This window comes from Osmerus eperlanus, chromosome 15 (genome assembly GCF_963692335.1).
Source record: "Osmerus eperlanus chromosome 15, fOsmEpe2.1, whole genome shotgun sequence".
In the NCBI taxonomy this organism is placed as follows: domain Eukaryota; kingdom Metazoa; phylum Chordata; class Actinopteri; order Osmeriformes; family Osmeridae; genus Osmerus; species Osmerus eperlanus.
This window is the reverse complement of record NC_085032.1, coordinates 6,326,093-6,349,817: the sequence shown is the minus strand read 5'-3', so window position 1 is coordinate 6,349,817 and position 23,725 is coordinate 6,326,093. Positions and strand designations below refer to the sequence as shown.

At 48.5% G+C, this 23,725-nt stretch overlaps 1 protein-coding gene across 8 annotated transcripts in view; it reads left to right on the top strand.

Annotated features, from left to right (window-relative positions):
• The window catches only part of ntng1a (netrin g1a), a 78,761-nt gene extending 55,545 nt beyond the window's left edge, over positions 1-23,216 (top strand). For 4 of the 8 annotated variants that reach the window (XM_062479863.1, XM_062479861.1, XM_062479864.1 and 1 more), the window contains exons 5-7: positions 8,530-8,556; positions 14,932-15,099; positions 22,343-23,216. In XM_062479863.1, the coding sequence (XP_062335847.1) occupies positions 8,530-8,556; positions 14,932-15,099; positions 22,343-22,590 (443 nt within the window). In that variant the 3' untranslated portion in view covers positions 22,591-23,216. Of the gene's footprint in view, positions 1-8,529; positions 8,557-11,347; positions 11,393-12,818; positions 12,876-14,931; positions 15,100-17,243; positions 17,379-22,342 lie in introns of all 8 variants that reach the window. The other 4 variants (XM_062479866.1, XM_062479865.1, XM_062479867.1 and 1 more) reach the window with 4 other exon arrangements.
• Positions 23,217-23,725: the final 509 nt, after the last annotated feature.

Genomic DNA, 23,725 nt, shown 5'->3' with positions numbered 1-23,725 from the left:
GAAATCACATTGAGATCTTCTCTCCTGGGGTTAAGAACAGAGGAGGAAGCCTGGCTTCTGTCATTCCAGACCCAGTCATGACAGACTCCCCCCCACTTCCCCTACCTTCCCACAATCCTCTGAGCATATGGTGGCTCAGTAGAGACAAATTCGTCAATGATGAAAATTTAATTAACATTTAATTTCTTTTTACGACGCGCGTTAAGCCGTCAGATCTTTTAACAAGATGGATGGATAGCATGGGAGAGGGCAGCATGCTGCTCTGTACGTTTGCGCGTCCTATCTGTTCGTCGGTGAGGCTGGGAGGAGGAGAGAGAAGAGGGGAGAGGGGGGGGGGGTCGAGTGATGGAGAAAGAAAGGGAAGGCTGAGACAGAAGGAGGGGCAGAAGCATCACTCTCTGTCAAGGAGAACTCTGCCTCCTGGGCTCTCCTCTGTTTCTCTCTTTTTCTCTCTCTCTCTCGTTCTCTTTCTCTCTCTCTCTTTTCTCTCTCTTTCTCTCTCTCTCTCTTTCTCTCTCTTTCTCTCTTTCTCTCTTTCTCTCTCTCTCTCTCTCTCTCTCTCTCTCTCTCTCTCTCTCTCTCACTCTCTTTCTCTCTCTCTCCCTGTCTCTCCCCCTCTCCCTCTCTCTTGCGTCAGAGGGGCACTGTAGGAGAGGGATCAGTCAGAATCCCCCATGGCAGTTCATTTCCCCAGGCCAGGGGTGCAGGAGGCTGGAGGAGAGGGCCAGAGCCTCTCTGTCCTCTGAGGGGAGGGGATCAGGACGGGGGAGAGTTGACGACCTGCTGGATCCACTCCATGTGGCTAAGAGCGTCTTCTCTGACGCTGGCTGCAAACGTCACGTCAGCAAAGCTACTTATCTTACCCATGGCTTTTTGTTTGTTTGTTTGTTTGTTTGTTTTCCCGGAGTCTGGCATCTGGGTTATTTAGAACGAGAGGGTTCTGTTGTTGTGAGTGTTGAAAGAGCCCAGTGTGTGTGTTCAAGTGTGACCACACACCGTGCACGCCGATAAGAACGAGGCGAAAAGCGTTGTCATGGAAACACTGTCCGTCGGCAGGCAGATGAGAGGGAAGAACTCCTGATGACCCTGGAGGGCTGAGGTCATCGTCCCAATAGTGTGTGTGTGTGTATGTGTGGCATGGTAGTTCTGTGTGTGTGTGTGTGTGTGCGTGGGACTATATTGTGTGTGTGTGTGTGTGTATGTGATGGCAGTTCTGCAGTCCGAGACACTAGGGTATCGAACGCTCCTGTTTTCCTAATCCCACCTCGTCCAATCAGGATCAGAGGCAGAATGTAAAACAGTCCAATCTCCAAACTTCCCCAGATCAAAGGGGCGTTAGCAGACATGTCCCTTGGCAGAGTTAGTGTGTGTGTGTGTGTGTGTGTGTGTTGTGGGTACTGACAGAGTGTCCTCCCTCCAGACCCAGACCTCAGCCTCCACAGGAAGTGGAAACCCAAATACTTCAGTGTTTATGTGACTTGTTCTTCTCCAACAGCACTTTTTTTGAATTGTTGATGAATTGTTCTCAGTGACAGTGCTGCCTCTAGGCAGAGTTAAGCTGTCAGGATCCAGAGGCGATCTCACGGAAGCCAGATCAGGAACAGGGAGATTAGATGTGAAAGAGGAGAAAGAATATCTTTGTCGGTTCTTCATCATCTTAGAGACCGGGAATGGTACTCCTCTGTTAAAACTCCACCCCGCTAATCTGGCCTGAAAATATGCGCGTCATACAGAGGAGTAAATCATAACAACAACAGATCATTATCAGCACGCAGGATTGAGACTCACTAATGGCCTTCTCTCATGCTGCTTCTCTAATTAGCGTGTATTAGCGAGTAACAAACAGATGTTTGAGCTTGGTTGCTCGCCCTTGATTCCCCATTCTGATGAGGCAAAAATAAGTGTGTGCACATGTGCAAACACGCACTCTCTCTCACCCACACACAAACACACACACGGTCTCACACACCAACCCACACTCTCTCAACCCCCCCACACACTCTCTCTCACCCCAACCCCACACACACTCTCTCACCACACACACACACACTCTCTCTCGCCCACACACAAATAAACAAGCACAGATTTTTGTTCATTCGGTTAGTGTTTATGCAGTACAAGTCAACCCAAAACATAGACCACAGACACAACTAGAGAGGGTACAATTTCTGGGGAAATTGTAGGGTGTGCTTGCTTGCGTCGGTTGCACAGGGGTCCGTTTTTGAATGACATTTTTACAACTGATATATCTGTATATTTTATATTAAAATGCATACTTATTATTTATAAACATTAAATAGATTTAAAAGCATTTTTTGGTGCTGCTCATTTACAACTGAAAATACGAGTGAAGTGTAGAATTAAATATGATGTCTTCTCATTTCCCCTGCAAGAGGTAGCCTCATAGCTGAATCAAAACGAATAAATTTGGCAGACCGGTGTAAAAATGGACCTAATCTCTATGACTTAAATGTCCTTTTAAGTTTTCCCTTCTCGTGATATTTTCAGGCATTTAGCCTACTCATATTGCATTCATTCATTAATAAAGAACCCCCTTTGAAGATTATTCTACGACGTTACCGGCAGTAGAAGATGGAATCGCGATTCAAACAGTACCATCTGCTAACTGAAAATATGCCCCCAAAAACGTAAATAAGCTTGACATTTATTTAGTGGAAAATCGCTCATTCATAAAAAGCTCACTGGTAGCGATCATTGTCAGTAACAACGCAAAATGCGATATAGCCCTGTGTGGAGAAGCTGCCCCGGTAAATTCTACTACTACAGTACAGTACTAGACTACTGCTGTGTTTGTCTTGGTAGCGATTGTGTTGGTTGAATTGGATTTAACGTTCCGTTGTACGGTTTAGGCTGAAATTAATTATTTTCATGAACAGATTGACAAAGTTTAGGCTGTGGCAATGAAGTTCAGGTTAGTAGTTAGACTTTTGATTTAAGTAAGGGGAGTGCCGAACATGTTGTGTAGATGTTTTTGTAGTGTCTCGCGTAGGCTACAGCGTTGCAGTGAGCTACACTGGTTTGAAACCACAGGTAATGATAATTTCACCCACAAATCGTTTACTTGTAATGTAATGTCATAATAAATCCTACAACGAAAATGTATTTGTGAGGAATGTTTATTTTAAAGATTGAAAACAGATGCATCATAGACCACTGTAGTATGTGTTGCCCGGGCAACAGAGGCTAATGTCATGATGCTAATGCTTCAGTGAAATAGTAGACTACCGTTTCCAAAAGTAGATGTGGGCCCCTTCCTTAATAATATCAGCTAATATTGTACATTACATTTCATAATTGTGTTTCACATCACAAAGTAAAATGAGTAAATAGTTATCACCCTGGCCTCTTTGCTTGTGGCGTTCCTGCAGCTGCCTTGCAGTAAAGCTATAGTTAGCCTAGCTATCCCCCATGTTAACAGACGTGAAACGAATGTTCTGCTACAGGTAGTCACGTGTGTTTTCGTGACGTTAGTGACGTAGTGACGTTAGTAACGTCAGTGACTGTGGCTAGCAAATTAGCCACCGTTAGCTTCACTTTTCACCACAAAAACGCAATTTCTACTTAAACCATGCAACGGAACGTAAATAAAATACAACCAACGCAATCGCTACCAAGACGAACCTTTTGACACCGCCGTTGTGTATGTAGTCCAAATATTGACTGATCCTTAGGGGGGCGAAAATAAACAATAATAAATAAATAAATAAATATATATGTGAGAGAACAAAGGTTGTGCTCTCGCCGAAGGCTTGAGCACATCCAATAAAAGCCCTGTTTTGCGTGTGCCCCCTGTACATTTTACATTTACATTTAGTCATTTAGCAGACGCTCTTATCCAGAGCGACTTACAGTAAGTACAGGGACATTCCCCCCGAGGCAAGTAGGGTAAAGTGCCTTGCCCAAGGACACAACGTCAATTTACACGGCCGGGAATCGAACTGGCAACCTTGAGATTACTAGCCCGATTCTCTAACCGCTCAGCCACCTGACTCCCTGTTTTTACATGTATGAACTTCCTCTGCTCATGTCAGAACAAGACTATCACTTTCTTAACTTCCTCAATATTTGAATCTTCGAAATTGCTGACAGAGTGTGCTCTAACATGCATTTACCGTAACGTTTTGCCCAGTGTTCCCTGAAAGCTGCAGAGGAGCAGACAGGTGACCCTGTTTAAACAGCGTCTGGATATGTGGTGTAATTAGGATATCCTCCAGTGTCTCCTGGGTGCTGTGTAGAGAGACTGCAGTGAGTTATACCTCTGCCTGCTTTAGTTTGTTACTCATGTGTAATCACATGAGTTTAACCCATTCATTTCCACAGAGCCACACACTGTCACATACACACAGGCACACACAGACACACACGCACACGCACACACTCGTGCGCTCACGTGCACGCGGACACAGCCTCCATTCTCTCTGTCTTTCACATGTTTATGGCTTGTTTATATTTTCTCTGTCTCTGGCTCGATTTGCAACTTCTCCTCATGCCATTGAAGTGTTGCTCACTCCTATTTCATCCCGTTCTCTCTCTCTCTCTCTCTCTCTCTCTCTGTTTCTCTCTCACACACTATCTCGTTATCGCTCTCTTTATGTATATCTCAATTTCTACCCTTGTTCTCTCCATCCCCTCTCTCTATTTAACTTCTGCTCTTCTAACACCCTCCCTCCCTCCCTCTCTGTTCTTGCTCTATCTCTCGGTTTTGTTTCATGCTCTCCTTCTTCCCTCAGGAGACCATCTTGTTTACTTTGCCTCCTCCACGCCGCGGCTCTATGCAGCTGCCACCGTAATCTCTCTTTCAAATATTTGTTTCTTCCGTCTCTGGATTTTTCCACCGCCCGCCCCATTCCTCCGGAATCTTAACTGTGACTCCAAACTCGGCACACGAGCACTTTAACACTTGCCACCTTCAATACAAATCTATCCTCCCTCCTCCTCCCGCCCCCCAAGACATTTAGATAGAGTAGTCAAGCAGTCAGGCAGGGGCATGCGGTAATGTCGCTCCCGAGGAATTCAATCACGTTGTGGGTGGTCGTTTCCCCGGCACGGATGGGCAAACCTCCTCCATAACTGGTTAGCGGGGCTTGTCGCCATCGCAGGCCGGCTGTACCAGAGGACCGGACGATGATGGATAGCCATAAAATGACGGCGGCCAGGGAAAGTAATTACCAACTTAGCCTGCGGTGGAAATTTAGCAGATAAGCTTCTCCTGGAAGGCCCAGGTGGACGCTAGGCAAATACACAAATCCAGCTGAAGGTCATAATGAGAGGAAACCCAGTGCTGAGGCTTCCGGGCATGTCTCTCCATGACAGACAGACACACACACACACGCTTGCACGCTCGCTCGGTCTTACGAAATCCTAAAAACACGTTCATTCTGTCCAAACGCACAGCGGGTTGCTAATTATCAGATGGGTCTTCCAATGGAGGTCGGGGAACTGTTGACGGCTGGCCCAATCCGAAGCTGTTGCCTGGAGCCTCCTTGGGGGTGGGGGGTGGGGGGGGGGGCTTCTTAACCAGGTGGGGTTAATAACATCCGATCAGGAGCTCCGTCGAACGGCAGAGAGCTTGTCAGAGCACCAAGGAGAACGGATTACGAATGTGTTCTTCGGCGTCGGGTTCGAACGCGTGTCTGTCTTTCTCCCAGGGCCTGTGCGCGTGCGTGGACGGTTGTGCTTCTGTGTGTGTGTGTCTGTGTACATCTACGGACACACGCCACCCCACGCCCTCAGAGATCAAGTTCACCATCAAGCGACCAGCGACCTTAGAGACACCAAGAAACTCAGCCCATAAAAATCAATGGAGCGTGCCATAAACATAAGAACCCCTGATGCCTTCCCTGTGTGAACCCTGCACGAGTAGATCTGGGCTCCGCTCCGTAATGGGCAACTTGGGCAGTTGAAGAGGATTCGAAACGACGGTGATTGAAAATTAATCTAATGGTACGACATACGATCTTTAGCATCTGCGCGCGCCTGTAGGTAGTTGATAAAGAGGGTAATGGCTTTGTTCCTGACTGCAGGCATAGACGACCAGAATCCTGACCTCCTGCTACGATACTCTGACTGTGTGGGTTGGACTGACAAGCTTGAATTCATGAAACAAATGCGATTTTTTTCCCCACGATATACACCTGTTTACACACTTGTATTTTTCACGAGATAGAAAATAACGTGCTACGGTTTTACTGGTTTAGCAGGAGTCAAGCGTTGTGTCTGATGTAACGCGGTTGCGTTCTGAAGCGTCCCCTGCTGAATGAGAAGCAGCCGGGAAGGAAGCACAGAAGTGCTGGATTTGTGATCTCGCCGCTTTATCAGATTTTGCGGCTGTTGTTTCAACTAATACTTAGGACGTTAGGGGAATATATCGACCTCTAGATAACCTCACAAGCTTTGCACGGCTCCCCTGACAGTAAGAACAGTTAGAAACCGACCTGGCTTCTCCTGAAACTTCACTGGCTCCTGTTTTCGGGCCGGGTGGAGATTTCCACCGTCGATGCTCTTTAACGAGTACTTACAGACGACTGGTACCTATTACTGCACGGTCAGCACGAAAGGCTGTCATATCGTCACCGTAGGATCGCTTTTTTGTTATAAGACTGATAACTGTGCAATCTCCGAACGGGGTTCTATTTCCTTGGGGGGGTGTTCGGAAGGATGCCGTCACCAAGAATGGATATGGAGGAGGTCGTAGATAAGAATCGGGAAATGCTAGTTCATCCTCCAGTCTCGCACGTGGTGAGCACTCGCAGCTGCCGGCCGGAGGCCGTGTCGGTGAACACCTTTTTTTGGTTCTCTGTGAAGGCGACATCTGTCACCGCAAACGCTCAGAATAGGCCTGTGGACTGTCCATGCTGTGTGTGTGTGTGTGTGTATGTTTGTGTGTGTGCACTGCATGTATATGTGTGTGTGTGTACTGTATGTATGTGTAGAAGGCGCCAGGGCGTGGCATGCATGTATGAGATTATGTCCACAGCAGCATACAGTGAGCGTGTGTTTACTGTGTGTGTGTGTGGGGGGGGGGGGGGGGGGGGGGCGTATGTGTGTAGAGGCCGCCAGGGCGTGAAAAGTGCATGCAAGTGTGAGATTAGTCAGGTCCACAGCAGCATGTGTATAGTGAGTGTGTGTGTAGACACAGGTATAGATGTGGATGAGCAGATGTGTGTGTGGGAGGGATGTGTGTGTCATGTCCTTCCTGCTCTGGTGTGATCTCGCCTTCCAGGCCCCGCCCCCAGGCCCACAGCTCCCCTCCGGTTGCTCGCTTTTCAGCCCTCCTGTCAGCCACACACACACACACACACATCCGTCCCATAGGTCATACATTTGGCTCCCTAACTATGTCTGTCAAGCAGGGATCAGAGAAAGAGAGATTAGATGATGCGGGGTGGATCGATGGCTTGTGGCCTGTGTGCATGCACACGCTTGCACACACGTAAACACACACCCACACGTGGAAACACACACAATTGGAAACACACCCATAACGACACCCCCCTCCCTCCCACACACACACACACACACATAGGAGTAAATCTACTGGGGTGCCCCCAGCACTGTCTACCAAACGACCGAGAGCCCTCATTTGATGAAAGAGACAGAGAGAGAGAAACAGAGCACAGATGTCTCTGACTCTCCTCTGCGTTTGTGTGTGTGTGTGTGTGTGTGTGTGGTGGGGACAGGGGGGTTGGGGGGAAGCCAGAGAGAGAGATCCAGTTTATTTATTTATCCCCTTTTTTTATATATATATATTTGTTTTCCCTCCATTTGTAATACCCCGCATGCCTGCTCTTCCTGTTGTCGCTGACGGGGTGTTGGTGTGCCAGATGCCTTCATCGGGGGGTGGGAGGGGGGGGGGGGGGGGGGGGTAGGCGCTAGCTAGCTAGCGAGGCGCCGACAAACACAGACTTTATCTAACGAGTACGTCTGCTGCCCCTAACTTGGACAGCGTGCTCACGCTCAGGGGCCGGTCGCTCTCTGATCGAGAGCCTCGCTACTCCCAGAACAGCACCTCCGTTTTCCCTCCAAGATGAATTCCACACCTTTCGTTTTTAGGATGCCGAAGCGAATGACAGGGGGGAGGGTTTCTTTTTTTTTTTTACGAGTCCGGTTCTGAGGCTCGGTTTCTAAGAGCCGTTCGAACGGTCCGTGTCCTGGCGATGAAAGATCTGGTCGCCATGGGGACGGTCGGGAGTGTATTATCTCCTCAGTGGTGGTTTGGCACATCTGATTGGAGAAAGAATCGACTGGCAGACTGGAGTCAGGATAAGACACGTCTGTGCTCCGCTGTAGAGCCTGCAGTTGTACGGTGTGTGTGCGTGTGTGTGTGTGTGCGTGTGTGTGTGTGTGTATGCGTGTGTGTGTGTGTGTGTGTGTGTGTGTGTGTGTGTATGCGTGTCTACACTGTGTAGGGAGACTGTGTGTTCAAAGTGGAAGATTGTTGTCTCATCCTTATTATATACTAATGCCAGTTCCTCTCTCTCTCTGTCCTCCTCTCTCCTTCTCTTCTAGGTATCCCCAATAACATTGGTCCAGTTAGTAAGTAAATTAATTCAAAGCAGCAGCAGCGAAAAAAAAAAAAAAAAAATGCTTGACGCTTTGCTTCGCTCTCCACCCCTCTACAGTCCACTTGGTGAGCGATGTTCATTTCTGATCCGCCGGTTCTACATTATTCATGAGCGAGGGATTGATCCTAATTGGCTGAGCAGCGTTCATTATGCCAGGGCTGGTTTAATTTTCTATTTTCGGCCAGTGGAAATAAGCAATAGCCCTCAGCCATACTGTCTCAACACGCTTCTATTAATTCACCTTCACCAAGACCCAAGACTCAATAACAGCTGGGTCGTCTGCACACGAACCACCATTCCCCCCGTCCCCCTCCCCCGATGCATTATAAATAAATGCCATCTCCAGTTTATTAAAAGTGAGAGGACCTCTATGGGGGTCTAATGTCAGGCCGGTGGTATTAATATGAAGCACCAGGCGGAGGGTGTGTATTATCTGCTCCACACAGAGCCTATCTCCTGCTGGCCCACCACCCGGTCTGGAGCCTCTTCCCCGCTCCCCAGAACACCCTGCCACCCTGCCCAAACCCCCACCCCACCCCCCGGTCTGTCGGCCTGGCCGCGTCTCCACGCTGGGTCCTATCTCTCCTCGGAGGACCCACCGTCAGTGGGACGTGTGCCGATCCTCTGACCCGGCTTCCTTTTGCCTGGTCCTCTCCTCCCCCTTGGCCGGGGGGTCGTGGGTAGGGAGAGGAGAGACCTCAAAGAGGAGGGAGAGAGGGAACCAGTGCATTGTTACTGGGACCAAGGCTGATGATACAGTAGGTCATGGGCGATACAGGACATACATCTTTGATATGGCGGAGGTGTTGTTGATATGGCAAGGTGCTAGTCAGGTGACAGTTGGTGATCAGAAATGAGCATGAAGCCAAGTGGACACCGGCCCCCTCCCTCTCCCCATCTCGGAGAGATGACCGCGTGTCCGGTTCTCCTCCCACGCATGGCCTGTGCCCTCCACAGCACATGTGCATGTCCTCCATCACGGCATATACATACACACCCTTCACCCATCGACCAAACCCCCGAATCGCCCAGACAGAACGCACCCCGGAGTCCCAGTGTCCATGCGTGTGTGAGTGCGCGTGCGCGTGCGTGTGTGCACAGACGACACGCCGATGGTCCGTTCTCCGTGTCACATCCCGACACGTCTGTAGGAAGGTTAGCACCCACAAAAAGCTGTCACACAACACAAACATTCGTGGACAGCTGTGTCACAACACCACAACATGAAATACGAGCCACACAAGGGAGGCAGGCTTTTTTTTCTTTTATGTTTTTTTGTTTTTGTTTCAGGAAACCCAATAGTCATGAAAATCTGAAATTGTGTGTACAGTGTGTCCTCTAAAACCAAACTAGAAGCAATCAGAGAAGAGCTAAACGTCCTTGAGGAACCCAAAATAGGCTCTCTGTGTGAAGCGCTAAACTCTGCAGTTTTCATAGTTGTTTGACGGTAATTGAATTCTTTATTGACTTTCTCTCAATTCTATTCCAAGTGTATTTAGCCACGCTGAGCGGCCTAACGCAGCCATTAAAGAACAATTAATATTTTAAAATGCGATTTCGTCTTTGCAAGATTGCATTTCGTTATGGGAATGGCATTGATTAAAATCTGTCAGTTCTTATTCAGCTTGGCTCACCTGAATTTTGCTCCAAAGACTCATTGATAAGAGACAGATGGGGTGGATATTTGGGCTAATAAATCTCTTATTAAGAATGATTAATAACTCTCATTTTTCTAATCGCACCCCTCCTATTATGTCAAGGTGAGGAAAGAACTGAACATGACAGCTCTTTAATTTCACGTGTGAAAGAAGTATTTACATTGTCAGTTTGAATTTAGTTTACAGACTTCAATGTGAGAATGGAAAGCTGCTTTCTAAACACAGCATTGCTTCGGTCATTGTAGAGTGTGTACGCCATAGAAAACATGCAGCCGCACGACATCCGATGACCGCTAAGCAAGAGCGCCACCTTAAACGTAGCATTCTTCACTAGAGAATGGGCACTGACGTTCACACACCTGCCTCAGCATCACCTGACACAAAACCAACCCTGAGCCCAGTCACATGACCCTCCGGAACACCGAAACACACAGTGATGCTGTGGGCTTAGTCTGTGGGAGGTTTGGGGGAGGTCTGTTATCTTAATTCTGCCTTACATTAGGTGTCTCCCATCTCCAACCTCCAAACACCACCTGTATTTCCCCAACAAGGAAATACCGACTTGTATGTAATTATGAGGTTACAATGCCGCACCACAATCAGTCATTCCAACTCCTGACACAACTCATCACTTATTCATTGTTATTTCTCCTCCAGAAATACACTATAATTAGATATTGATTGAATAGTCAATTTGATGAATTAAACAAAACGTATCCCCACCACTTTGTTCCCTATACATTGTTAAAACGTGCCTGCATTAGTTATGAGCCTGCAACGTATCAGAGAGATTCTGGTTGCTGTTATTTCACCTTTTGGTTATCTTTAAGTTCCCTCATCATCGCCATCCGTACATAAAAACACAGTGGAACTGCACAATTACATACAACGCCAGAGGAACACATATGTCTGCCCGTTCCTGTGTGACGTCACGGTCATAATGTTGTTTTGTCGTTTCCCGGTTGAGCCCCGAGGGACATCTATGTGTAGTTGTCTGTGTCCACAGCCACTGGTCAACCCCCTGTAGAACCCCTGTTAGTGCATCTACTGTCCACAAACACCTAATACACCTAATAACTCCTGGTTTCTCTCGATTGCATGCAGTACGGCCGAATGTCTCATCTCTAGGGGTTGCTAACCGAAATCAAGGTAGGCTACCGACGTAAGACTATCAGTCTCTCTTCTAACATCTCTTATAGATCTACCTCAGACTGTGTATGCAGTTCCTGTCACCAGGTGACTTGACAACAATAAAACCGAATTCTGGATTTTTCACACCCTCAAATGTATCTGTGTTTTAAATGATACTCTGTATGATTGAAATGTATTTTTGGTTTATTTCGAAACGGACAAAAAGCGATTTTGTCCCCTTCCACTCCTTCACAATCTCGTTAGTGACAGAGGGCTTTGGCACCTTGATATGAGAATTTGAAATCCCAGCGTAGGCTACACTCGGCAACCGTCCTGTGACGACTTTCAAATCGCAGGCACGCACACACACACACAAATGCTGAATCTCTCGACAGCAGCGAATCATTCACTTCCACACTCCTTCTTATCCTTTGACTATCGCTCCTCGCTCCAACTAGCCAGAATTATCGCACCCCGCGCAACTTTACATGACTATTGCTCCCCGCTCTAACTAGCCAGAATTATCGCACCACGTGCAAATTTACATGACTATCGCTCCCCGCTCTAACTAGACAGAATTATCGCTCCCCGCGCAACTTTCCATGACTATTGCTCCCCGCTCTAACTAGCCTGGATGTTCCCAGCGATCCTCCATCCCTGGCCTGGTTAAAGGAAAGAGGGACGGTTTCATGGCAGCTTCACGTAGATTGATTTCAGGGGATCTCGAGTTAATCTGGTGCGCTGAGTCGCTGGTGTGCCTACTCCTTGCGATCGGCGCGGCCTGTTTCCGTTAGTGTCTCCAACTCAGGGGATTTAGGGCATGCGTTGTTGGTGTGTGCCAGCATCAGGCGGCGAGCAACCGTGATCTTTCCCAGACTTTGTAGGACTGCGGGGGAGTGCAGGACGAAGGAATGTTTGGCTGTTTCAGATGGTCTGTTCGGTAAACAAGCAATGGTTTGATGTTGAGTCTAGAACACCATAGAGAACGGATAATAAAAACAGAGATCTCTGCTCACCTTTAAGATCTTCCAGCGTCAACTAGTAGGCCTACCATTTTTTGTGGTTGAGTCACCAACAAGTTACAGGAAAGGATGTTTGATTTAGTTACAGCTACATGTTTCTACAAGATTTACATCACATCAATGTACAGCACACAACAAGTCCCTGTTTACAGTTAAATTAAGATGTTATGAGCATCCCTTAAACAATTGTTCCTTGTTATCTGACACTGCACACTTCAACATTGAGTGAACATTTTCTATTGCTATTTTCACCCCTGATTTTACAATCCATTCATCATCCTTATAGTGTTAATTTCAGCGTTTTGGAAAGAAATCGTGATATGAATGCTTAGGTCTTTTGCCATTTATTACGCTTAATTTTATGTTTAACCAAACTATCATGTTTTTTTTTTTTTGTTTGTTTTTGTTTTGTTGGTCCGTAGCTCCTCAAGTTGCTTTGTCCACTGTCTCTTCTGTTCAAGTTGCAAACAGCAAGCGAGGTAGGAGCTCTCAGATTCATACAGCGCCCCCCTGTGTCTGACGATGACTAAAGCCATCCCACTGTATGAATCTAGATGGAGCTGTGTCTGTGCTACCATGGCAACCCCCCCCCCCCCCCCCCGAACGACACACACAATCACTGACACACACACAAACCCACCAGTTCTAATCCCCAACACTACCCCTTCCACTACACCCACCCACCACACACACACACAAACCCCCCTCACACAAAGACTCCACACAAACCCCCCCCCCCCCCCCCCCCCCCAGCCCGGAGGCATGACCGATGCATAAGAGGACTGTACACTGTACACACGACCTGTGTGGAATGTCTGGGCTTCCAAACCCGGCGTCACCATGGGAAACATTGAGAGAGGTTCTCCAAAACACAAACTAGTTTCAAAGTCCAATGAGATGCTCTTCTGTGGATCTCAACCCCCTTCCTGGTTGATTCATCGTTTTAACCTATTTTTGAAAATAGACGATTGTTTGTCTTCCAACTCTAGGGTTTATGTGTAGCTACGGAATCACGCTGCGGCAAAAACGTAACCTTGCTTCTTAGAAACCTTAGTCCTTTTTCATCCAGAGCGTCCTAGACTAGTCTCTAGTCCTGCTTTTACAAAGCACGCATCTCACTTCCGTCCGACAGGGAGACCTGACCTCAATCCAGCCCTCAATAATTACAATCCCTTCTAGAAAGCCCCTTCAGCTCTCTGAGCTGTCTGTCCAACCGCCTGTCTGGAAAGGCTTAAGGACCCCCATCTGGCCTCGCGGTGACAGCAGTGGCGACAGCGGTCGCTCGGCGAGACGGATTGATCTGAACTCGGGGGCGGCGCTGAGCCGGCCAGGTGTCACGCGACAGCGCTGTCGGCGCGACGCCAGCTTTAGGGGACCGTCACGCCGCGTTGAGACCGGACACGGGGACATGTCCTCCGTCTGGGCTGGGAGTTAGCGAAGGCACGGCAGGACCCGGTGCGGCGGCGGCATCCTGACACGGTGTCGCGGTCGCAGCTCTCCATAACCCCACCTGCATCCCATGCTAACACGTCACTTTGTGAGGAAAACGTGTCTCTTGGATGTAGTTGGCAGCGAGGAAGGCGGGGGGTTATTTATGGGGTGTGTTATCTGGCTCCTCAGGAGCAGTTGTTACCCAAATACCAGATTTGCTTGGAAAGCCATCAAATTTGGATCTGTTTTCGGAGATCGCACACATAGGAGATCTATGTGTGTGTAAAAAGGGTTAGTGGACAACAAAAGTGCTGTCAAGGCTCCATATTTCCTTTTGTCCTTTCACCAACGGCTGTTTACCTAGTCGGTTTATCTAGGTTGTTTACCTACTACAGGTTGTTTACCTGGGCTGTTTACCTTGTTTACTTAGGTAGTTTACCTTGACCTTGTTTACAACCTAAGCTGGTTACTAGGTGGGTTTATGTAGGTAGTTGGTTACTAGGTGGGTTTATGTAGTTCACCAAGGCTGACCATGACATCCTGCTCATCATTTGTGGTGTCTGGTGTTGTGTGCTGCTCATGCGACGCTCAGTGTATCCCTCCGGCCCCTTCCTCATCCTCCGTGTCTCTGTGCTTGAGTTGACCCCCCCCCCCCAGCCAGCCCTGAGGGGATCTGACGTCTCGTGTCTCCGGCTGTGTCCATACCAGCTTCATCCTCCTCTCATCCATCAGCCTCATCCCTCCATCCAGACCTCGCGCATGTGATGGTGCCTCTCGTCCCTGCGTCTACCTCCGCCGTAGCACACAGCCGCAGCCAACTCCACCCCTCTCAACCCGGGCCTCCTCTGCCTCTTCCCCCCCCCCCCTTTACCTCCTCCCCCTTTCCCTCTCTCTCCTCCCCCTCTCCCCTTTCCTTCCTCCCCCCTCTTTCTCCCTCTCCCCCCACCCTCTTTCCCCTCTCATTCCCCCCCGTCTCTCTCCCCCCTCCCCTCTCCTCCCCTCTCCCTCCTCCCCTTCTCTCTCCCTACCCCCTCCCGTTTCCCTCTCCCTCTTCCTCCCCCCCCCTCTCTCTCTCTCTCCCCCTCTCCCCATCTTCTCTGCAAGACTGCGAATGCTTTGGCCACTCCAACCGCTGCATCTACATCGACTCGATAAACACCGTCATTTGCGTGAGCTGTAAGCACAACACTAGGGGGCAGCACTGCCAGCTGTGCAAGCTGGGCTACTACCGAAATGCCTCCGCAGAGCCGAACGATGTGAATGGGTGCATAGGTCAGTTCCCCCTTCACCGTCACCAGCACCACTTCATTCCGCTTCCTGTCCACCTTTTGACCTCTCAGCCTCACCTCCACCCTCCCCACACCACCACCACCCCCCCCCCCCTCCCCTCCCCCCAAGCGGGGTCACGTCATGTCTTTCTGTGTTGTCGTTTCGTTCTTTTATTATGATCTACTTTTAACAATCCCATGTTTTCTCTGTTCCATCCTCCTCACTTGCTCACTTTTATCCATGTGACGTGACACTCACATGCACAACACACACACATGCACAACACAACAAACACACGGACTTCTTCCACTTCTCTCCACAACATGATTGTAACAAGAGTCACAGAATCACCCCTTTCTCTAAAAGAAAATCTAGATGTTTTAGGGTTCTAGGTTGTTTTTTTTTTAAAACCCTTTATTACAACTTGTTAAAACTGAATGAATAACCGATTACATTGTGACACACATAATGGCCTCGAAAAAAACTTTCTAATCAAAAGGTTTGTTACATAAGGTGTTAAATATAATCAAGACACAATGGGGAAATCAACAGACTTCTTGTCGAACAAAGTACTACCACAAAAAATCTTACGAGGCACATCATGCCAAAACATAACAAGAGAAAGGTCATGTGTCGTATCGTCTGATAACAATCAGCAACGTTGTCATGTCATCTGTGATGCTGTGTTGGGATTTTCTCCAAGTTCATACGTGAACTCCCCATAGCGATTCAGACCGCACTTGTTGCTTCTCTCTTGGCTGTCTGGACAGGTGGGTGCTGGAGGGGGTGGGGGGTGGGGGCTTCGGAGAGCTAGCCAAGACGTGCCAGGTGGGGGGTGGCTGGGGGGGGGGGGCAGGGGAGAAGCACAGTCTCTAGGTGTCAGAGACAAGCCACAACAACAGACGAGGGTGAGACGCTAGTGCATATGTTACCGCAGGAATCGGCCTGCCCGGGAAAAGCAGTGAAAGGTCGCCACAAACTGTTAAGAGTCGCTGGTGCGTTAAACCTGTATGGCGCATGCCCCCTCCTCCCACCCTCCTCCCTCCCTCCCCCCTCCCTCCCACCCTCCTCCCTCCCTCCCTCCCTCCCTCTCACCCGACCCCTCTTCATCCCTCTCCCGTCTCTCCCCACCGCCCTCCCCCCCCCCCCCGACTGCCTCCCTTCCTTCCACCCTCTCCTCCCTCCCTTCCCCTCCGCACGCCCTCACTCCTCCGCCTATCACGCCAGCCCTGGGGAAGAGCCCCGCTTCTGGGTTTCTCACAGTGGCCGTCATCTCGGCCCTCAGAGGTGAGGTGTGACGGAGGCCCAGAGACCGCCGACCGAGGGGCCCCGCAGGACCGGAGCAGTGCCCCTGGACAGGACAGCTGTCTCTGGAACCATGTTTGGGCTTCTTACTGCTCTGTAAACCGACGGCATAGCCGCCGGCCGTAGACTCAAACAATCGGTTTTGCCTCGAAAAGGTCACCTGAAGGTCACCCTAAACACAGTGGGTCGCTTTTCACCGATTGGTTTGTGAAGCCGTTGCGGTATACACCTTGTGTCGCCCCGGGAGATTTGGAAAATGTTACAGCAATGCCCATTTCAATGTTCAACTCTGATCTCATCACTTCTCCGACTACCAATCGTAGCCATGGTGTCTCTACAGCAGACAGACCAGTCATTAGCTCTGTCTCATTTCATGACATCACGGCATCTCTTCAACCCCCTGCTGTCTCTGTCTCCCTGTCCTCATGGTTTTCCTTGACCAGAACTGTGTAACTTTACTCTATTTGTATAGTCATCAACTGTATAACCTTCTTCCTGGTTTGCTTGTTAAGGTGCTGCATTTGCTTATTGCTCATTGCACTGTAAAAGCATCTTGTTATAAATACTATAAGTAATATTTAAGGACAAGATTACAATTTTCCATAAGATGTTTACGGTTCTCAATGTGTTAGAATCCATTTTCGGTCACTTACTTCATATTTCATCACATTATTGTTGAAAGGTAGCATTCTAGTGCATTTACTGTGTCTGAGGCTTCGGGCGATAGCAACATTTTCTAGATGGTTCTTCGATGAATATGATGGATGAGCTGATGCCAGACATTCTGATGAGCCATGGCACACCTTGTCCCCCATGTGTGTGTGTGTGTCTTGTTTTTTCAGACTGTAGTTGTAATCCGTATGGCTCAGACAGTGGTCGCTGTAATGACACAGGATTTTGTAACTGTAAGGAGGGAACAACTGGCCCTAAGTGCCATGATTGTCTACCTGGATATTTGTGGGACAATGGCTGCAAATGTAAGTAGAACCACAATTCTCCCTCTGCAGCTTCAAAACTCCAGGTCTCTCTCTCTCTCTCTCTCTCTCTCTCTTGTGCTCACTCGCTCTTCCTCTCCCTCTATTTCCGACGTTTTTCCATCTCTCTCTTGTTCTCCCACCACATCCTTTCTCTCTCAAAAATCTATCCCAAGGTCATTCCTGTTTCCCCTCCACCCCTCGCCCTCTCTCTCTCTCTCTCTCTCTCTCTCTCTCTCTCTCTCTCTCTCTTACTCTCTCTCTCAATCTCTCTCTCTATCTACTTGGTGCCACAGCTTGACCTTGCAAGCATGAAGCTCTTTGAATGCTCTGGCCCTCCGAGTCAGAATGTTTGAACCCTGACATGGACTAACCGGGCCGCTAACCCAGATCTGGCCTTCACATCCCGGCTACGAGCATCCAACTAAAACACAGTGCTGCTTGTGCTTCGATATATATTATTACTCTGTTAGTTTTACTAACGGTTAACAATTGGAGGGTTTTTTTCCAGCTCCTTCTCAGAGGAGAGATGCATCAGCAACTTAGCATGCAGAAACGTATTATTCAGTTATTCCACGGTGTCATGGTGCCCTGGACCTGACAGCTGAGTAAATATACCCTGCTTGCAGCCCAACAGAGAGCAGGATCTGTTCCATGAGCTGTCATCTCTCCCTGGTCTACACTAACCTCCACTGAATGGTGGTCAGCGGCCAGCGTTTAGCGCTTTGCACCGCTCGAAATCGTTAAAAAGTGCCATTTTAGAGGGTTTTTTCCATCTTTCTGTTAGATAGCACATACAAACAAAAGAGTCCACCTCAGCGTGATTTATCAAGCTCATTCCTCCAAGAGTCTAATGCGGAGAGAGCTGTTGAAGACGTTAACTTTACCCAGAAAGCTTCAAGGGGCATGTGGATGCTCAATGACGTGCACTGTTGAAGGGTTCACTTTAGATGGAGATCGCTGACAGGATTCACACCTGTGTGACAGCCGAGTGCCTCAAAAACCACAGAAGAAGAAGCAGCTTCTCACGGTGGAGGTGAATGTCTCACCGAGGTGACAGGGAGATGAGACAGACTTCCGCAACTTTGGTTTTATCGATTCCAAGTTTGTCCGTGAACACTTGATCAACGTTAACGGCTAGCATCGTGTTATCTGTAATAATAACTCATGAATAACCACCATCCATGAAACTGTACAAACCCAGCCGTGCAGAGAAACCGAACATATTTAGTCATAATACAGTACGTTGTTATACGAGAGCACCCATTGTTCTAACCCTACAACTTTTCTAGACATGCTATTCTCAACTTCAGGTTAGTTCCTTGGATCAACACCTATCTGTATGCAGATTGCAAGATGCAATTAAAACTCAAATCTCTTGTCAAACAGACGGCATCCTCACTCAGGCACTCATAGTTCATCACTTTTCTCTCCAAATATTATCCCTCAAATCGAAAGTAAACCCAATAAATCTTACTATGTCTGTCCTAGCCTGGCTCTGTTTACCTGAGTGGGGCTGGTGAACGTGCAAGGAGGAATGGAGAGTTCCTGCGGATTGTAATTATCAACCCTAATCCCAGTTGAGATTAGAGCTCTATCTCTTCTAAGAATGCCATCTCGGTCTCCATAAGGCCTTTTCCCACAGGGTTCAGACATTAAGGGTAGGGTTATTGATGTTCTGATCAAATCAAATGTAAATCATTTAAATGATCACACCCGTGCATGCTTTCATTTTGTTTTAGAGTATCTCCAATCGGGGACAAATACTAAATGGTGTATCAATAACTCCTTCACAGAACCCTCATCCCATCAATAGCAGCGTGCTTACCGTAGAGGTGAACGAAAACCTTCGGATAGCCCTTCCCTGCCCCGAGCCATGCTGTTCCTCCTAACCCCCGGTCCGTACCCGGGACTGGGGGGCGCTGAGTGATGAGAGTGGGCTGAGAGAGACAGGGAAGGTGACTGAGACACACCCTGCTGTGTGTCCACACACCCACCTGGATGGACCCAGCCAGCCCAGGGACGTGTCCCCAGGGTCGTTCATCTCTCCTGGGCCACAGCCCTGAGGCTCAGCCCTCCCCGGGGGGGAGCAGCTGGAGGCTCAGCGCTGACAGAGAGAGAGGGGCGAGAGGGGGGGGGGAGGGGGCGAGAGGGGGGGGGGGGGGGGGGGAGGGGGGGGGGCGAGAGGGGGGGGGGGGAGAGGGGGGGGGGGGCGAGAGGGGGGGGGGGCGAGAGGGGGAGGGGGGGGGGGCGAGAGGGGGGGGGGAGGGGTGGAGTGAGAAAGAGAGAGGAGAAGGGGGACCGAGGGAGAGACAGAGGGGACAGAGATGGAGCGAGAGAGAGGGAGGAAGGAAGGACGGAGGGAAGGGGTGAGGGGAACAGAGGGAGGGGCGAGGGAGAGATGGAGGGATCGAAAGAGAGGGACGAAGAATTATAGAGAGGAAAAAAGAACGTGGGAGTGGACAAAGAAGACAAGCTCCGAAAAGTAGCACTTTAAAACCCCGAATAAAACACAGCGTGCTCGATCGTGCTTCTCCTTGATGTACTACCAAAACCAATAGTGTCAGGGACGTTACGATCGATCTAGTCCTGGTTTTGGGAACTGTGCTGGCAGAACATCTTAGCAGATATACTGTCTCTGCAGTTACCTTGATTTCCCCATATCCCTGGATGGCTAATGTATGGGTAGGACATGACAGAGTGTACTGTACTATATATATACTACAGCACTCCCTTCCATACTGGCTCTCCTGGTAACTGTCTGAAGAGCAGCTTAATATTTAAAGAAAATGTAGACATACCCTATTTAGAAATGAAGTATTCCATTCTTGTTCAGTGTCAGTTAATATGGGTCTATCTTCTAGTCTGGGCAGAACCAATAAGGTGAAATAATACTGCTTTGGAAAAGGGCACTGGAAGATGAAAATGTATGGCCAAAATAAAAGATGTCTAATTAATAGAGTCTTGTCCATGTCGTAATTACACCAAGGACCGTAGGGGGAAAACATGTCGTTTTAATTAATTCGCTTGATTGCTCTCGACTAGATCTTGGAGGACACACATTAGGCTGAAACTTGCGGCTCCGTTCCCTAGACAGCTCTCCCGCACCCGCACGTTTTCTCAATCTGCACCTGGAGGGAAGGTGTTGAGAAGGTCTCCATGGCTGAACACGTCCACACCTCTTTCTACACACCGCAGACCAAGCCTGATCACCGCCCATGGGCCATGAGACAGGGCTCCGTGTTGGGGTGCCGCTAGCGGTTAGGGCTCCCTTCTAATCGAAGGTGGACCAGAGGATAAACCTCTAGTAGCTTCTCTGTTAAGGAAAAGGGGAGCCTCTAGGGTTTCTGGGGCACCTGGCTCATTTGTGCTCCGGGCCCCAGAATCAAAATCATCGGGGAAAGTATGGGCTTCTACTGGGCTACCTGTCTGACCAGGGCCCTTAGAATCATCCTAATCTCCCCCCCCCCCCCCCCCCCGAACCAGTGACCATTCGGTGTTAACTGTAACCAACATCTTAATCACCAGCTGCATCATGGGCACTGCGCTAGTCTGGGCCATGCAGAGTATCATCTCGGTATCGTTTCTCCCAGAAATATGTTGTCTTCTCTGAGTGTCCCGTCTCAGTGCGACCTCTACGTGTACATCACTCATTCGTGCCTGTCGGTTTGTTCGTTTGACAGGTTGCTCGCTTGCCGTTTGCCCAAACGCTCCTTCCAATGTAGAACAGGCTGTCCTTAGCGTCCGTCTCTGACCTCAGATGAGGTCACAGTCAAGTTTGTCGTTGTGGCGGAGGGGCCGGGGAAGTCCACGATCTGCGAGAGAAACCTTCGTGCCGAGATTTCGATTCATCACCACTGCCGCAAGAACACCGCAAAATAACGCGTGACAAATGGGACTTCCTCCATTTTGATAATTACGTGATAGAGATGATGAAAGAGAGCTTGTTCACATGAGAGTGGGGAAATTAGAAAGAGAGAATGATCAAGTGTGTTATGCAAACCAGATGAATGAATTTTGGAAATTGATTCTCCTGGCGAGGGCTTTGGATAGATAAATTCGCCATTGTTGTGGAACACAAAGCCAGATGGGTGTTGTTTACTTTGGATTGTTTAGGCCCATCTATAACATTACTGAGAAGTAATGTGTGTGATCAACACAAAAACTATGCATTTTGGTATATACTGTAAACCAATACCTAGGCCTGCATGTTACACCCCAATTTATTCAAATAATTTTACCTGTTGCAGTCACAAATGTGTAAAAATGGTTATTTAAGGGAATAAGATACATCTTTTATCGAACCCATTTATTGCGCTACTGAGTCGGGTGCTTTTCTAAATTTAAAAACCCGATAAAGGCTTGTCTTCCTCTCTCCTTCCGTCCTCAATAATGAAGAACTGTAAAAGGGGCTCTTACACATTAATTTATTTCTTAGTTCAAGAAGTGGGCCCAAAGTTTTTACATTTACATTTAGTCATTTAGCAGACGCTCTTATCCAGAGAGACTTACAGTAAGTACAGGGACATTCCCCCGAGGCAAGTAGGGTGAAGTGCCTTGCCCAAGGACACAACGTCAGTTGGCATGACCGGGAATCGAACTGGCAACCTTCGGATTACTAGTCCGACTCCCTCACCGCTCAGCCACCTGACTCCCGTTTTTGCCTATATACTGTATATTAGTAGGCCTGTGTATAGTAAAATAATTGCATGTTTTTTTTTTTACTCTCTCAAATGACTAGCATTAATGGCTTGTACTTTACATTTACAGTATGTCTTCATATAATTCCAATAAAATTGTGTTTTCTGTGAAAGTTTATTTTAAAGTGACCTGTATTGTCAGTTAAGACATGCACAGTAGGCAGTAATCAACAGGCACTGTACTGCACAGGATATGGATCATGTTCTCTTGTGTTCTCAGTGTGTATGAACAGCTCATTTCTCTCCTTCTGTTGTCTGTCGCCACAGCCCGCGTGTGCGACAACGAGCTCCTGCGTTGTCAGAACGGCGGTGTGTGCCACAACAACCTCCGCTGCCACTGCACCCCCGACTTCACGGGTCTCCTGTGTGAGAAACGGCGCTGCGAGAACGAGCTAGGGGGCTGCGGCGGCCTGGACTCAGGCCAAGCCGCCCTCTCGCCTCCATCGCTACCCGGGCTTCTGCTGCTCCTGCTGGGCATGGCCCTGAGAGAGGCTCCCTGGGCTGGCATGCTCTGAGATCCACAGGCCCGTAGCTGGAACTGGTGACACCTACACACCCAATAATCAACTACTGTACAAAGACTGAGAGAAAACACCACAAGCTTACTCTACCGTAGGTCCTGCCCACCAGACCCAACAGACACTCGCTGACAAGAAGGGAATGTGCCAGAATTAAAGCAAAACTTTAATTTGGCGTAAAAAAAAATATAAAAATAAAAGAATATATAGACATGAGATAAATGAATAATGAAAAATACCAGATATTTAAAGAGTTTAAACTGAGAATTTGCTTTAACTAAAAAGTCTACAAGTCCACAGAGACCAGTTACTTGATGAGCCATGACGCCAGAGACTTTCCCTCCCGTTGAAAAAAAAATAAAGGAGGATGACTGGAAATGACGGCTCGCTCGCTCACTTCCTCTCTATCGCCACGGCAACGGCCGCTGCGACCAATCAGCGGTGATCTCAAGCGAAGCCTGCTGCGGCTGCCCCTCCCCCTAGAGGTGCTTCTGAGATCGACACTGGCTGGAGCGCTTCCGGGCTGAACTGATACAGATGCCTCGTGATCTGTTCTGCTTCGTGGAGCCTTTCAAGCAAGTCAATGAAGTAAAAAAAAAAAAAGAAAAGAAGAAAAAAAAAAATCGAAGTAAACTATGAAATGTAAGCATTCTTTGCTGTCAGTGCATTGTGGATATAGGGAAATCTATCTGGACTGCCAAGTTTGACCTGCGTCCCAAAAAATTATCCCAAGATCATTCCTGTTTCCCCTCCACCCCCACCCCCTTTCTTACTCTCTCTCTCTTTCTCTCTCTCTGTTGCTTTCTGTCCAAATATTTCTCTTCGTCGTTCCACCCTGTCCATCCTAACCCTCCCACCTCTACCCTCCCACTGACCTGTGCTTTTGTAACGTTAACCAGTAACCGTTGTCGGTTGAAAGATTCTTTGTCCAATGTTAGTGACGCACATGTGTAATAGCCCCCCCCCTCCCCCGCCTCAAACAAAAATCAACCTACAGTACCTGTATATTTATTATTTTCTCTTAAAGTCACTGTTTTCCCTGAGGTCATGGTCCAAAACACCAGAGTTCACGTAAGCAGGTGGGAGATTATTAGCAAGCCAAGCTACCAGTGTATCCGACTTTGTTTCTTGA